At 40.3% G+C, this 17,466-nt stretch overlaps 1 protein-coding gene across 33 annotated transcripts in view; it reads right to left on the bottom strand.

The window, feature by feature from the left end:
• Positions 1–19: 19 nt before the first annotated feature.
• Positions 20–17,466, bottom strand: part of picalma (phosphatidylinositol binding clathrin assembly protein a) — a 41,943-nt gene continuing 24,496 nt past the window's right edge. For 3 of the 33 annotated variants that reach the window (XM_053241171.1, XM_034312354.2, XM_053241170.1), the window contains 16 exons: positions 16,531–16,616; positions 15,784–15,907; positions 15,365–15,501; positions 14,490–14,587; positions 12,117–12,266; positions 10,783–10,866; positions 10,279–10,359; positions 9,684–9,791; positions 8,811–8,939; positions 8,122–8,152; positions 7,934–8,033; positions 7,705–7,728; positions 6,340–6,399; positions 3,780–3,884; positions 3,099–3,203; positions 20–1,468 (listed from right to left, as the gene is read on the bottom strand). In XM_053241171.1, coding sequence (XP_053097146.1) covers positions 3,111–3,203; positions 3,780–3,884; positions 6,340–6,399; positions 7,705–7,728; positions 7,934–8,033; positions 8,122–8,152; positions 8,811–8,939; positions 9,684–9,791; positions 10,279–10,359; positions 10,783–10,866; positions 12,117–12,266; positions 14,490–14,587; positions 15,365–15,501; positions 15,784–15,907; positions 16,531–16,616 — 1,410 coding nt within the window. In that variant the 3' untranslated portion in view covers positions 20–1,468; positions 3,099–3,110. Of the gene's footprint in view, positions 1,469–3,098; positions 3,204–3,779; positions 3,885–6,339; positions 6,400–7,704; positions 7,729–7,933; positions 8,034–8,117; positions 8,153–8,810; positions 8,940–9,118; positions 9,155–9,677; positions 9,792–10,278; positions 10,360–10,782; positions 10,867–12,116; positions 12,267–14,489; positions 14,588–15,364; positions 15,502–15,783; positions 15,908–16,530; positions 16,617–17,466 lie in introns of those variants that run through there. The other 30 variants (XM_053241191.1, XM_053241172.1, XM_053241174.1 and 27 more) reach the window with 30 other exon arrangements.

Raw genomic sequence — 17,466 nt, 5'->3', positions numbered from 1 at the left:
TGTAAATAAAACTCACGGCTCTTGTGGAAGCTGCTCTTTTATTTGAAAATCAACCAAGTTCTGCTCACATACATTTTATATAGTTATAAACAAAAATAGAATCTGCAGGGACAATGCAGCAAGTATGCTAAATCAATGGAAAGAATCACTTCATATTGGGACCATCTTTCACACCCTCCCCTATTGGACAGGGTTTGGGTTTATTTACACAAAGCACCGATCAACAGCGCTTTTCTTTCCCATGTTCTACTGCTCCTACTGTTAATTTACAAAGACACTAACAACCCCACCCTGATGATGGCAACCTGTGACATATACACCCATTTCCCTGTTCTCTTACGTCAGTGAAGGCTGCCCCTAGTGCCAGTGGAAGAAAGATGGCCCAAGCATGAAGGCTACTTTGCACATTCAAGTTGGAAAGGCAGCTGTGTAACTGCCAATGTAAAATAATGACATGCCAAGCATAAAGCAAAACAGCTCCTCCCCTACGCAATGCTGCAGAATCACAAATGTAGTGATACCAGTCTGATAAATGTTCCCTTGGAAGAAAAAAAAAACAACAAAAAAATACCCTAGGCACAGAATTAACCATGTGAATTAATAAATTGTGTATTCTCCTCCCATTTCCCTTACAAAATGCAGGGGGTGAGTTTGTGTACTTCAAATAATTGCACTAGAGAAGGAACGGGGTTCAAAGAATACTTAGTGCTCTGTGATTCAGTTTACAGGTGGTTTGATTTTTTTTTTTCTCATTTCTTTACCATATTTCTTTACCACACTCACTTTCAAAATCTAATTCTTCAATCATACACATGAAAGCATATTCATTCCTACACACTTCCCATTAAGGAAGAGATTGATAAGGTCATCATTTTTCTGTCATGTCTTCAGTGGGTAGATCATAAATAAATACAAACAATACACAAGGAATGTCTACTGCAAATGTAATAACATGGAGGAAAAAAAAAAGAATAAAAAAAATCATACTAGAAACAGAAGTCACCATTTCTAAAGGATGATGGTTAAATTAGGGAAATCATGATGGCTGATCAGAAAAAATAATAATAATAATAATGCCAGCCCCACCCTGGTCTCTTATTCAAGTTAGAAATGTTTAATGTTCCCACTATTTCTTTACACCCTCTTCCCTACCTTGAAATTACCCGTGTGGCTTTACAGATGCTAGTCAGTCAGGAACAGTCTGGTCCAGGGGAAAAACACCTGCAGCTGTTACTGTTAGACAAATTACAAAAGACTTGCTAGACTGCCTAATGTCTCTTATCATACGCCACCCCTTTACCACAAAACCCACCCACCCACCCTGCTTCCTGTCCGGGCCAGTACTGGGGCCACGCGCTTAGCGCAGAGTCAAACAGTGAACTGGGGACAGATTAAAGGTTTGAGATTGGGGACTGCGTGATCCGTCCTCAGGCATCCAACACTCGCTGCGGCTTCACATGAACTGCATCTGGAACAGGACAGACTCGCATTACTACAGTTTCAGCTCAGGGCTACCCAAATCTGAGTGGAGCACCACAGCACCCCAAAAAAAAAAAAAAAAACAGCTCACATTCACAGCGCCTTGTGTAAGTATTCATCCCATTGAACTTTCATACATTTTGTAGTGTTACATCCTGGAAATGGACTTAACTTTGATTATAAGTCATGAATCTATACACACAGACACACACACCTCGATCAGCCATAACATTAAAACCACTGACAGCTGACAGGTGAACTGAAGGGGTCAAGGGGTGGGATATGTTAGACAGCAAGTCAATAGTCAGTTCACAAAATAGATGTGTTGGAATCAGGAAAAATGGGCAAGTGTAAGGATCTGAGAGACTTTGACAAGAGCCAAATTGTGATGACTAGACGACTGGGTCAGAGCATCTCCAAAACGGCAGGTCTTGTGAGGTGTTCCCAGTATGCAGTATAGGTATACCAAGGAAGGACAACCGGTGAACCGGCGACAGAGTCATGGGCACCAAAGGCTCATTGCTGCGTATGGGGAGCAAAGGCTAGCCCGTCTGGCCCAATCCCAGGCAAACCAGCAGAGGCAGTGTGATGCTCTGAGTAATGGGAAACCTACTGGGAAACTTTAGGTCTTGGCATTCATATGGATGTTACTTTGACACGTACCACCTACCTAAACATTGTTGCAGACCAAGTACACCCCTTTATGGCAACAGTATTCCCTAAAGGCAGTGGCCTCTTTCAGCAGGATAATGTGCCCTGCCACATTGCAAAAATTGGAACAGCACTCCTTCACAGGTCTTGTGGAGTCCATGTGTCGATGGTAAGAGCTGTTTTTGGCTACACAAGGGGAAAGTGCTGATCAAGCCAAATGACGGCCTCCAGGATCCCAGGTCCTGAGCTATGGTTACTGTCTTGACGTATCTGTAGTGGTCTGTACTGTCTGGTTTCCCCACACCTCCCAAAAATATGGCAATAGGTGGACTGGCTAAGATAAATTGCCCCTAGGTGTGAATGTGTGTGTATGTGACAATGTATGTGTGTAATGCACTAGCATCCCATCTAGTGTGTACTGAGGATTCAGTATGACCTTAACCAGAACAAAGTGGTTTGTGAGAGTGAGTGAGTGAGAGAGTCACAATAAAAATAAGCACCTTCAAATGTTGGACATACTGGGGAAAACAAACAGTAAAAATCCAATTAAGTCCATTTCCATTCTAGCTTGTAACACTACAAAATGTGGAAAATTGGTCTGATGTGTCAATAGTCATGATAATGGTGTAAGCTAATGGTAATAATAATATAAAAATAATAATGGTAATAAGATTGCCACATTTCATTTAATTGACCACCAAACACCACAGTCATGAAGTGTTGAAAACAATGCTTGCATCAAGGTAGGCAATGGCTAATGCAGTGAATCACATGGGGTGAAATTAAGCACAACAAAATGAAATTAGCAGCAACATAGAACGCAACAAAAAAGTGAGATATTCAGAAATTATATGTTTTTAAACTGTAAAGTAAAAGTAAACAGGGTGTAGACAAGGCGGCTGTAAATAGAAGCAGACCCAGTGCTATTAACATGCAGCACATACACACATGGCCCAGGCATGCTGTACCTAAAAGTGTCCCTAAAGGAATTCCTTGAGAGAAAGCTGTGCAAAGGGGTCCTGTCCTGGAGGTCTGAGAGGACTCTGACTGGAGGGACTAGAGGCAGCCGAGGGCTAGTTCAGAGAGAACGAGAAAGTGTGAAGGAGGCCACACACACACAGAGGAGAAAAACCACAGTGCTAGAGTGGCTAGAAAATGATGTTGTAAGTCTTAAGATCAGAGAAAGGTCTGCTTCTTTAAGTATGCAAGCTAGCATACTACAGAGATGACAAGGTGGTGTGATAGAAGCAGGATAAGCATTGTTTTGTTTTTACAGATTGAAATGGAATGTATATCTGTAGCCATATTTCAATGCATCCATGCTAGGCTTGTTCAGGAAAGCCCTGTAATGGAACATGGAGATGCATGAGATTCATTCAAGAGCTTTCTGAACAGAGCTTCAAATGTTCCGAGCTGCTTTTGCTCAAGGAACAGAATTCCATTAATCAGACAGCAGCATTTCTTCAGGGAGATCCAGGAGAAGCACAGTGTGCTCACGTTTCCTAGAGTCGACTGGAGAAATACAGTGAATGATTGGATTTCTACTGTCTACTCTGGGAAACCATATCAAGATTTTACCATCACATCTGTGGCATAGTGCAATGGTTATCAGCTTGGCAGCAAGTCCAAAAGAGGTCATATGTTCCTACCTGTGCTCCTGAGATTGGGCCGAAAGGGTTAGCCGGCCTCATCACAGGCTGCGTGTACATCATGGTAGGTTGTGTCATCATGGTCACGGGAACCATCTGTGCTGGCTAGACCAACAAACAAGAAGAAAATAAATACATTTCCTATTTTTCTAACACAGCTTAAACCAAAGTCCTGCTAACTGCTCCCAAAACACTTCACTAGTTTTATTAAATTTTATGTTCATATGGTTGACATAACCCCTATATACAGTGTGTATAGATGCTCATTATCATTCTAGAGCTTGGGTACTTGTATTCTGTTATTGGTCCTACTTGTTGAATTATAATGTGAAAGAAATTAGAAATAAAACTTTTATTTTTATAATTAAACAAGACACCCCTGGCTCAAACCCCATATCTTGGGTCAAATATAAACCACCATTTACAACACACGACATCCGTCATGCTCACATACACTACCCTGTATGTGCTAAAAGAAACAGATGTTTCATGGAAGTTGAATGTTCTGCTTTCATGTTCCTCCAGTTATTAGTTAAGTGCCACTCAAAACAGCTCACACAGGTGCAGAAAGCAAAAGGGCATCACCGAACTCTCCACTTAAACAGTCCATTACATCAGCACCAAGTCTTATCATCAATTAAAACAGATTCCTATCTACTCAATGAAACTGATGAAAATCAGATAGTCAGCATTTTACATATAGCCAGCACCATAATTATTAACACCCATGGTAAAGATATAGGGCAAAGGTTTATGAAAACGGTCTGTGTGTCTAATTAGCTTTATCTAACACTGGAAAATATAAGAAACATAACGTTTAATTGAACTAAACTGATTCTAAGAAAATGTGTCACATTTATTGGCACCCCTGCATGTAGTGCCTTTGTGTAGCCTCCATTTAGAAAATATAGAGCAAATTATGTGAGAGCACTCCTCAATACAGAATATCTCCAGATCCTCTAGTGCCCCAGGTCCTCTCTTGAGGACTCACCTCTGTAGCTCACTGCGTATGTTTTCAAAGGGGTTTAAATGTCATGTCAAAAGCTTGTTTCTATGGTTATTGAATCATTTTTTGTGTGATTGGACATATGTTTTGGATCATTGTCCTGCTGGAAGAACCCACCATGACCCAGCTGTAGCTTTTTGGCAGAAGCAGCCAGATAGATATTCATTTAAAATCTCTTGGCACTTCATGTAGTCTGTGATAGCAACAAGGTTCTCAGGGCATTTGGCAGAAAAACAACTTACACCATCACAGATTTTCCACCATACTTTATGGTCAGAATTAGTTTCTTTTCTGTGTAAACATCCTTCTTTGTATACCAGTCTACACTCTTAGAAAATAAAATGTTAGATTAAGGTTCTTCACTTTTGACCTCTGGGGGAAAACCCTAAAAGGTTCTATGTAGCACCCTTAAACAGAGGGTTTCTCTTTTAGAAAGGCTTAGTAGAAAGTAGAACTATTTACAAAACTAAGAACCCCATCCATCCCCTTGAAAAACCCCTAAGGAACATACAAAAATGTTCCTTTAAGAACAGGAACACTGAATTGGCCTGCCACGAATAGAAGACACTAGAAACACAACTGACCCTTAAACAATTAGTGTGTGTGTGTGTGTGTGTGTGTGTGTGTGTGCAAAATGGAGAAACGAATCACAGAGCTGAGGTTACATAAGTGAAGAAGCAGAGCCACAAATCAGCATGTTGCCAACGTTACTCTCTCTGTTAAACATTAGCTTTAACATGTGGCTCATACTGGAAAACTCAGAACTTTAATCCTTTCAATCTTTAATCTTTACTGAGAAACACTGTACAATTACACAAGAATGAGAAAATGGCATCATGTCACCTTGCAAAATGCAAGGCTCTTGACTTCAAATTGGACTCCCACAAACACCCACACACTCCTATTCAATTCATTCTAGAAAACATTGCAAACAAGCGAGTTGCAAGGAAAGTGGGAACCTTTTAATGTTTAATGAATCTAAGAACAAAAGCTGAAATGTATGAACAGTAGATGGAGTGTCAGTATGAAGAGGTGCTTTAGTTTCGGAGCGTTTTCTGCACCTTTCATGCCTCCGCGCTGCCATAGCTGGGACTGAGGGCAGAACGGCAGCTCATCAATATGCAGGCAGAAGAGCAATGCAATTATCCAGCAATGCTTTTAATTAATTAACCATTTATATTTAGCTACTTATTTCACATTGTAGTAGGTTGCTGTCCTACTGCACAATACCAACAGTCATTAAAGGAGAGTGAGAACAAGGTTATTTACAGTCTCTAGGACATGTTATTTGCAAGGATTCTCATTTATAAGAGATCCTTTTGCCAAAACCACCATTACATTAGGCAGCAGCATGGCCAGTTTCCTCAAGGTTAAACACCATTCTAAAAGAACATAATGGCACTTGCAGAACTTTCGGTTTTGTAAGCAATACTCCATCCTAGGTAGTCGCTATATGCAAACAAGGAGAATATAAAGGAGAACAGTACTATAAATTAAGTGATCAAAATCATGTATATAATTCTGTTTACGTCCAAGATGCTTGATGCCACTCACCATTGCATATCCCATCATGCCTGTGGGTGTCGTGGCAGGGAAAGCCATGACGGACGGTGCCTGGGAGGAACACAGTCAAGAGTTAGAAATGTTGGCAGTACAGAATGCACTACTCGGAAAGCTGACAGAGTACCATTCAGCTCAACACCTCCAGCATCAGAAATTCCACTCAAAGGAGCACGCCAAGACCACAACAAGTCTTTCACCTCCCACCTTTACACACACGTGCAGGCGCACACATGCGTACGCTTCAGTTCATAATAAAAACTTTGTGCAGATGGACAGATTGCAGATCTTTCTTTAAACCCCTGGTAAACATTTAACAGCTATTAATCTAAAGTCACTGCAAATGTTGTCCAGTGCATCTGAATGGCAGTATAACCAGAGAGAGACAGATAGAGAAAGTAGTACATGTATATCTGAGAGAGAGTCAGTCTGTGTGTGAGTGTGTGCGTTTGTGTGTGCTTGAGCAAACGCGTCCTCAATGGTAGTGTGGCTAGTAGCAGGTGCAGATCTTGGTTCAAAGAGGAGTTCTTTGTGAGAGAGCCGTGAGATTCTCAAAGAGGCTGAGCTCATGACAGAAACACTTTTGTTTTTACTTACGGACCATTCAAATGTGTGAAAGGGCCTTCTCAGCTAATCGTTATCAGGCTATTCATTTTACTGACAGGATGGGGTTCAAAGGGAAAATATATAGAAAAAGAATACATTGCAAATGGCTGCACATTCCCATTTAGGATTTAATAGTTGAAAACTCTTTTTTTAATATAATTAAATTAACTACAACAATAATTAAATGCAGAGTGCTATATATCACGATATTTTGCTGCAGTGAGGATCCACAAAAAAAGACAGCCTTATGTATTTGTAAGGTTTTGTGCTAGTTGCTCAATCCTAAATAAGTCTAAAGCATATGTATATATTTGTATCTATTCACCAGCCCCGTCTCACATTAGCCAAATATTTCGATGGAATCACACCATACTTGGTTAAATTGATTGAGTCACATGATTGCAGCAAACTAAAAAAAGAAAGAAGGGAAATCGTAGGAGATATTATAGGTGACAGTCATGCTGGAGAAGCTCTCGGTTAGTTCAGCTGGTCACAATGAGTACAGAGGCTTCAGTGTGACTCTGGTCACTGTGTGTGCATTGGTATGCAAACACCCACTCTGATAAAGTATGCTCAAACATGCACGCACACCCTCTCACACACACACACACACACACACACACACACACACACACACACACACACACACACACACACACACACACACACACACACGCGGTACTGTGACCACAGTAGAAGCTGTGAGGTTAATAATACTCATGCGTCTCAAAACAGTTCAATCATTGGACTTACGTATTGTGGGAAATGCATGCCATTCTGTTTATTCCCCCAGACGAAAATTTCACAATGCAACAGACAGTTAGAGGACACAAAGATACAAATGACACTGTAGCTCAAACAATAAGAATATTTTAAATGCATACTACAGGACTGTTTACTGAGGGTATCTTTTTGCTCAGAGATGTGCCTTAATGTGTCTTATTGTGCAAAGGACTGAAAAACTTGAAAAATCTCTTCTCACCATACTGGCAGGGTTCCATGTTGTGGTCGGAGCCGTCTTTGGTTGCCAGTTGGTTCCACCAGTTAGCTTCTTCTCACCAGGCTGACTCCAGTGGATGTCACTTTGAACAAACCAAGATGTCAGCACAAACTTCATGTTAGCACAGACTTCAAAGCTGCTTTGTGTACGTACTTCATATGTGGACTTACTTTTTTGTTGTGCCATTTCCAATACCCAGATCTGCAAAGAACAGAATATGCAAATTAAATTTAATGCTTTAGAACCAAATCACAATATCCAATGCAATACTAGCTGCATGGTCAGAAGTATATGGACAACTGCTCATCACATCCATATGTGCCCATTCCAAAACTATGGGAATTAACAGGGAGTTGGTTTTGCTGTTATAATAACCTCCACTCTTCTGGGAAGGCTTTCCACTAGATTTTGGAACATGGCTGTGGGGATTTGTGCTCATTTATCCACAAGAGCATTAGTGAGGTCGGACAGTGATGTCAAGTGAGAAGGCTTGGTACGCATTCAGCGATCCAGTTCATTTCAAAGGTGTTCAGTGGGTTTGAGATCAGGGCTCTGTACAGGCCTCTTGAGTTCTTCCAAACCTGCTTTGACAAAGCAAGTCTTCATAGACCTCGCTTTGTGCGCAGGGGTACTGTCATGATGAAACAGGTTTGGGCCCGTTAGTTCCAGTGAAGGGAAATCTTAATGCTACAGCATACAAAGACATCTTATACAACTGTGTGTCCAACTTCATGGCAAATGTTTGGAGAAAGCCCACTTATGGGTGTGATGGTCAGGTGTCCACATACTTTTGGCTCTATAGTGTACCATGCAGAATGTGTGATACTTTTTCAGATATACACAAATGGCAGACACATACTGCCTACAAGGTTGGCCAGAGAGGAGTCCAGGTCATCAGACACCAGTTTACCAGGCTGTTGGGCACTGGGTGGCATGCTCTGGCTCGGAGAAGCTACTGTGGGTTTCAGGATACCACCTAAAACATCATCTTTGCAAGAATGCAAGGATAAAGAAAGAGAGAAGAATGAGAGCAAAAGAGGGGGATAGTAAAGAGCAGAAGATACAAGACAAGCAATATTTATTGTAGATGGAGAGAAACTTTATTAAAATGTAAATAAACTGGAGAAGTGCAATTTCTTCCTCCTTCAACAGTCAGCATCAACTCACCAAAGTCATGCATGCCATGCAAAGCCAAGGCCCAGAGTTTACCCACACAGCACAGGAGGAGACAGAAAAAGGGCATACTATCAGTATAACATTCCAACACACTTTACACTTGATTAAATTAGCATGGATGGAGTATACCACAAATTGACTTTAAAATAACTCCTCAGATGTACAAAGAGTGGAGAAAGTGTTGTGTCAGGAAATCTAGTGTGATGTCTCTGTATTTCCTGCATGTATGCAAAAATGAGCAGTGCAATGCTAGAAGCTGTACTTTATTGCCATACTGACTGGATGCAGAAGAGTGCATACAGTGCCTCACTTACTCGTGCTTTGTCTAGGGAAGCACTGAAATCAAATGCAAAAAGCACAACCATTCATGCTGAAAATCCCCATTTCACACTTTCAGAGACATGTATGGGACATCAGGTACAGCAGTGCAACTCCGTGCCCTCATTTTTCAACTGTGAGTGGGGAAGCAAGAGAGGCTCGCTTTCCTAGCAACCATCACAATAAGCACGAGGGATGTGAAAGACGAGCGTAGTGAAAGAGAAATAAACATTCTTACCAGCAGCGTCTGTGCTGTTAGCAGTGGATTTATTGCCAAACACAGAGTCAAAGTCAACGTTAAGGCCAGAGGAGCTTGCTGGCTGAGGGATGGGAGATGCTGTAAACCCTGAAGAGCACAAATGAGAAGGTGACCTGGTTAGATGTTGAAGCCAGGGGGTAAATCTGCCATCAAACCATGATCCATCATTGTGTACAGTTTGTCGTGTTCTCTTAACATGAACGGATCAGTTCACTTCCATTTCTCTCACTTCCCGAGAAACATAGGTGTTAAATTCAGTGGGACTGGGGGGCATTAGATAATCCTTAATTCTAGGAGCTCCTGGGACTTCAACCACACCCTTACTCCACTCAGTAAAGCACAAAAGTCACCATTTCACTGTAATCTATGATAACTCATTTGGCCCTGCTACTTATAGGACACCTAGACGTATGGCCAACGCACTCCATTTCATCTCTAACTGCTGTTTAAAAGAGGACAGAGCATAAAAATACAGACCAGATCTGAAAGAGGAAAAAATTAAGACACAGGAAAAACAACGAACGAGAATTACCAGAAGAGGTTTGGGGAAAGGGAAGCAGGAATCATCACCTACCTCCAAATAGTCCAGCTACAGCGGAAGGCTCGGAGTGGAACAGTGGGGTGTTAGAGTAGGGGGCTGGAGAACAGAACGAGTCTGCCACAGCAAGAGGAGTGCAGAAAAGGAAAGCCAGAGGTGAAATATTAGTAAAGTAACACACAAAAAGAAAGAAAAAGAACTGGCTTCCTGAGACACAGATATCTCGTTTTAGAGAATTTTCAGTGGGATTTAAACAACACTGACGGTCTGATTCAATATCTGTATCCAGAAAACCAACTTGTAAAGAAGAAAACAAAAAGAATTGAAAAAGTCTTAGTTACTATTTTAAGCAACAAGAACAGAATTAAGAGCTATTTTACAACAAACAGCAAGCCAAGGAACCAAATTAATCCAAGAGGAAGGAGGGTTGCTACAGGAAGCTCAAAGCCTGCAAAAAAAAAAAAAAAACAGCACACAGGGCCCTGTGGTGTGGAGCCATGTTTTCTGAACCCAGAAAACAAATCACACGTGCATCTGTACCTGAGAGAAAGCCCTCTATCCGCGTACAGGGCTCAAGAGTGCAGGCAACAGAAGAGCTTGAATCAAGAAAGGGATTGTAATGATCTGGAGAACCAAAACATACAGATTTAAATTCTGTAAAACTTAGAGACTTAAAGTAAGGGGTATGGAGCCTAAGCAAAATGAGGACAAACGACTTCAGCATATACTATTAATATTATAGTTTATACTGTAATATTACAGTGTTTAAACGAACCACTTAATACATTGTTCAAGCAAACTGTATCTGATATGGAGAGCGTGATATGTATAAAATCATGTGCTTAAGATTAAAATATAGTTACAAAAAATCAGTGTTGGCTTTAATTGGCCAAGTCCTCCATCAAATCCATTGTATTTGATGTTTCACACATCGCTAAGTAGGAGTTGGTTGCCAACCACACCCTCTAACTTGGCACAACTGTGTTATATAGGTGCATTGCATTCTGGAACTTTTGCTGTCTATACTAAGTTTGATTTCTTATTAATATGATGGTAAACCTTGCTTTTAAAAAAAAAAAAAAAAAATCTTGCTTGATTTTTAGGAGCTAACATTAAAACCTGAGCATTACCACGTCTAATCCCATGTCTGATTTTGCTGAAACTTTTCTGCTAATAAATGCCATTGTAAGTGCACCATGAATGTCCCTTAAAATTACCGCAAATATCTCAAAATGAACTTTATGTTAATATATTAATATATCATTATATTTAATTTGTTTCAGGGTAGACATTTCCTTTAAGGTTAGGGTTAGAGTGATTCCTCTGTAATATTGTTTTTTTCCACTTAAGTATACAGCTTAGTTTAAGTCGGAGTATTAGGTGTGCAGAAAACCAACAGTAGTGGAACCTAAATAAGCTGCAGCCTGTTCCAGCCCCAGTTAGATGCAAATAGAGCAGGCTGGCCAGGATAACGAGCAAAACGTAGCACAGCAGTTTCGCTACATTACAGCTGCAAATACACGCACATATTTAAGCGCAAAAAACATCTGTCTGTTACTGTTCAGCAAATACTTTCTGTTACAGTTGTACAACAATAAGGAAAGACTCTACAGTATCAGCTCACTGAGGCTATGCTCTTTCTTGTTTCCTCTCTCACACACACACACACACACACACACACACACACACACACACACACACACACACACACCTGAATCGTACCTATCTATTTTGTTCTAGACAGTGAAATGGTTGAGGATAATGGGTAATGGAACATGCATAAAGTAGGCAATGCAGAAAAAAAATCACAAAGAGCAGCATACAAAATGCAAACAAAATGTGATGCTGAGAAGGGCAAAATAAAATCCGTTTACCACTAAACATTTCATGACTGGGAGTCCTAGAAGGAAAACTAACAGCATCTGAAGACAGAGGAGGTGGAGGAACAGCATCGACAGGTTTGGAAAGGAAAGGATTTAAGTTTGGAATGGAGTCATCGACACTCTCTGAAGAAGTGAAAGGATCTACACAGCCGTCAGAAACAGAAAACAAGACACCAAAAAGAAATGTTAGAGAAACCATGGGAAACAGCATGCAGATTCAGGTGCACAAAAAAAAAAAAAAAAAAAAAAAAAAAAAAAAAAAATGAGGAAACCACAAACACCACATAAGCTGGTGGGTCCAAAAATAGTCTTAGATGTCCCATTTGAAATCACATTCATATTGAACAAGATTGTGAAATCTAGTGGTGGGTTGTAATGAGGATGAACCATGGCAGATATGAAGTACTTCGCATGTAATGTGTACTAAACCTCTGAAGCAATAAGGGTTCCTTTGAAGCAATGGGGCTCTTAAATAGCCTGGAGTATTTCTGTAGAATTTTTGTAACGCTTACCTGAACAGCAATTAAATACAAAATAAGAAGAAAAGGTCAATACAGATATAGTAACAAACAGAGTAACATTAAATTTTAAAGTCCTGGAAACTTGCCATGGGCCAACAATCTTTAAATTCTTAGACAGAAAAATAATGTACACGCCCCACCAAAACAAAAAAAAGAGGAAAAAAAAAAAAAAAAAAAACAAAAAAAAACAATATCAACTGTATCGTAGAGGACCATAAAATGTGTAATGAATAGCTAATACTGTACCTCCACTGTAATATATGCAGAAACAGCAAAAATATTGTGTTAAAACTTAGAAAATAAGACTGTACCTTCTACATATGTAAAACAGTTGCATAAAAAGAAGAAATGGAGACATTTAAGTAATACCAATGTTATAACACAAGTTCAAGTTAAACCTCTTTCAGCCATTCTTAAATAAAATCTACATTGTTAGTCTCACTGGGTTGATATTCATGTTAGGGATTGCACAGACAGGTTGACTAATAGATTCAGAAGCCGGCATTTGAGGAGCTGCCGACTAGTCGGGGCAGTGGAAAAAATACAGTGAGGCAGACAGTAAGATGATGCTGGCAGATGGTAAAGCCAGCCGCTAAATGTACTTTGGTGGTCAGAAAATATTTTAGACTAGATGAAACCAACTTTACAGTCTGCTGAGAGAAACTCTCACCCACTCTGAAAGGAATTCCTCCTGTAGTTTTTTTTTCATCCTAGCTAAATAAATTTTTTAATAAAAATTTTGTATTGTTGCATAGTGAATTCCACTGTGACCAGTGCTGTGTGAAAGAGAGCTTTTGGAGCCACGGGTTGCATATCACTATTCAATCCCACTTAGCTAGTTTACAGTCATATCAGTTGTACAGTATCAGCTGTTTTAGGATGCTACTGAAACTGGAGTTGAACATGGCAGAAATACATTGCAGACACTGCTTTGGACATCACATCCTCCATCCATCCACCATTAAGCTATAAGGAGCTTCCGTGCTGCATGCTTTCATTTTCAAAATCAATGATTTCAGCTGAACTGCCAGTTTGTCCACGAGTGCATTTTATGACTTTGTATGTCCTGAAATTGTGTAATTTGATGTACATATTTATTATTTTTTGAACATTTATTGCACAGTACTTTCGTCATTAACACCGTAGACTAACAAAAAAGCACAGAAGCTGGAAATTTCATTTGTAGTCTGTTGTTTGATGTGTACTTTGCTGCACAAATAACAGTATGACAGGCTAAAATAGCTATGCCCCGAAACAATTTTTTTGCAAACCAAATAGTTGAACTGGTTGACTAGTATATTTAGTGAATGTGCAACCCGTAATTCATAACAAGTCCTAGTTAAAAACACTATTATTTTCTGTGCCCAAAGACTAAAGTATTATTATATCTTTTCCATATATTCACAGTTTAAGAATGACTTTGCACAAAAGTGGCACTGACCTCTGTTACTCTGGTATAGCACTTGTTTCTTAATTAATAAACCTCACAAATAAAAATGCACAACTGCGCAATCAAAATGAGCCCTGGTCTGCATTTTGGACTATCTAATAACCATGTTATCTACTGTCCATTTTTATAAGGCTGATGGCCAATTCACAGCTTCTTGCTTGTCAAATATTAAATAACATTTAAATATTGCATCTAAGCCAACATTATACCTGAAATAAAATTCAGCAATGTTAGTACATTATGTGAGTGTAGCATATACATATGTACACACAATTACAAAAACAAAATTAGCATCATCATCTTTTTTTATGCTCGCTTGGATATGACTAATCCATGTGCAGGTGATAATGAAATGTATTTGGTGTGACAGACGCTCATATGGTCAGCACTCACCTCCCCATGTGTTAGCTACAGGCAGAGCAGTGGGGAGAGCTAGAGATGGCTGGAATGCTGGCTGGAGATCCAGCAGATCATTTGGCACCTTTGCAGCACTAGGGTAAAGAAAAACAAAATTAACAACTGGGAAGGTCCAGTATCTCTCACGCACATGCAAATCTAAACACTGCAGGTTGATTCAAGATGCACAGGCCTCAGACCAAAGAATGCAGCAGGGTCACATGCACAATTCCTTGTTGCTGGAAGAACGCAGGGAGAGAGTCCTCTTTTAGGAGGGTAGTCATGCAACAATACCACAGCCAGAATGGTTTTCAAAGTTAGAAGAGTGCGAGTGAGCATTTCCTGTGCTCTGTAGTTTTATTTAGCCTCTCAACACAACAATCTTAATAGTATAATTACTGCCTAAATGCCTTCATTAGCATGTGCAGTGAATGCTGCTCAATGAGCTGTGGGCAGAAGTAAGTGGAAGTGAAGACATAATGGAAGATCAGATGGTAGGATGCTACATACAGGTCAGACTTATTTGGATTTGGTGAACATGTCATTCTACACAAAGCCACAATCCCTACAGTTAAACCAAGACAGACACAATATATTTGTTCACACACACTGCCGAAAATAATTTGGCACTGTCCCAAACGAACTGCTTACCACAGCCATGCTGAACAGCACTTACAGTGTACATCACATTATCCTTCCTCTAGCATGCATATTTTACTGAGCTAGCCATCTAATACTTTCAAATCTAAAGGAGCTAATAAGCTAAAAATCCTCACATGTGAAAGAAGCTTTATGTATGCATGCTTTTTAAAAAAATAACTCTTAAGCAGAGCTGTGGAGGAATGGAACACAACTCCCTTCATTTCCCTCACCCGTTGGTGGAGCTGGGTGTGGAGAACAGGTCGATTGCTGGAGCGGTGCTGATGCTGCCAGATGCTGTGGATACTGGAGAGGCAGCTGTGGTTGAGGATGTGGAAGGCTTTTTGGAGAGTTCTTTCAGGCGCTGCTCCTGCAGGGAGAATAAAGTTGGTTTCACATGGGAATTTTGGTAACTGCCCAAAAACACACCCACAACAAAACAAAGACAAATGTGTTTTATGATGCCAAAAGCCTTGTTAAAACTTCCTAACACAAAGCTTCACTCTCAGCATGCACAAATAATTCCAGGCCTGAAGAAACAAACAAGGTGTATATTTCAACAGTTTACCACTAGGTGTATGAGTGCACTTGTATTATTTCTTTGTGAGTATAACAGTTGTTATGAACAGCTATCAGAAGTGACATAATCCACCTTAAGTGTTCTTAAACGAGCTTGTTCCTCCTCTAGGGCTGCCTGTTTTTCCCTCTCATCCACTTTGGTGAAAGATATGCCCGTGTTTGCCAGAGAGGACACGGCGTTGGACAGTGTGCTGGCCCTATAAAAAGTGACAGAGAAGAAAAAGAAGAAGAAGAAAAAAAAAAAAAAAAAAACAATGGCAGGGTGAGAAAACATTCTAGGAAAGATATCAGTGTCAGATGCTGTGTTTATGGAAATGGTCTTCCTTGGCCCATAGCACATAAGCAGATAAGGTTTTAATGGCTTCCCTCCACAGCAGTGAACTCTGACCCAAGTTTTCCTCCAAAATGTCAGAGCTAGCAAAGCTAGACAGTTTATTCTGTTGCACAAACTGCAACTCATCAGATTCCACCTTTGAGGACGTCATTTGCAGAGAAAAAGGTCGGAAATCCATCCTTTTTTTTTTTTTTTTTTTGCAGTGACCTAGTTCAGTATAGGACAGTCTGCTCTGTGTGAGCATGCAAAACCACTGAGGGCTATCAGTTGCCCCAAAACACACCAGGGACATCTGCTTTCTACATCTGAACTCATTCAACAGTTCGATAAAACCTGGCTCTGTGCCAGGCTCAAAGCTCTCCTAGCCACCCTGACACCACCCACATCAATCCAGAAAATCTCACACACACATGCTAAATTTGGTATCTGGGCACAACAGGCTGGTGGGGAACTGAAACGCAAAGTTACTCATGTAGGTCACTGTACCTGCTGGCTGCTGTAGAGTCCTTCACCTTTTTTCCCTCTAGTGATGCCAAGTGCTGCTCCAGTGCATCCAGGAGACTACTAGGGGCCTGGAAAGAGGAAGATTAATTATTTTAGTGATACTCTCTCTCAAATATGTACATACCATCACTCTCTCTCACACACACACTCCTCAGTGAGCATGCATAATACTTAATCACCACACAGGGAACAAGATAGCATCAATCACAGAGGAAAAATAGAGGGAGGTGCAGATACTTACGCAGACCGTAAACTGAAAACGGAAAGATAAGGAAAGATACAGAATATAAAGGTGGTAGTTTGACAGTATTTTAATGCATTTCAGAAAATAGACTGAGGACGCAGACATTGAAATTATTTAAACCAACCAATAAACTTAATTTGGACCATATAAACGTAACTCTGCATGTGTATGGCTGTTGAGAGAAGCTAAATTAGTCACCCAAACCAAATTGCAAAAGGGGTTCTACTCATGTTCACTGGGCTCATTCATTTCTCTGTTCGTGTAGAGACTGCACCAGGACCTGTGTGTTCTTGAACTGGAAGTTATTTTGAATTTTAACTATGTGAATTTCACACTTTCAAAATAGAAACGTTTTTGGGGAAATAATGAGGCAGGTTAGCTGTGGAAAATATACCCTGCTTTTACAACAACAAAACACCTTTATGGCTGCATAGTGCTGGAAAAAAAGGAGAAAGAGAGCAAACAGCACGAGGCATTTTGCCATCAGGAACATGCAGAAGGCACTGCACGCACCGGGCTGAGGCTGGGCCATGCTGGGATAAGGGAGTGTGCATCTTTTTTAATGTTGTGCCTCATAACCACACTGTAATTCTGGCACTTTTAAATCTTTGCATTTTAATTTGAGTCATTTATTGAATCTGAAGTCTCTACGACTAGAATAATACTGTGGATGA

This window comes from Pangasianodon hypophthalmus, chromosome 17 (assembly GCF_027358585.1).
Source record: "Pangasianodon hypophthalmus isolate fPanHyp1 chromosome 17, fPanHyp1.pri, whole genome shotgun sequence".
Classification (NCBI taxonomy): Eukaryota; Metazoa; Chordata; class Actinopteri; order Siluriformes; family Pangasiidae; genus Pangasianodon; species Pangasianodon hypophthalmus.
This window is presented reverse-complemented; position numbering and strand designations above follow the sequence as displayed.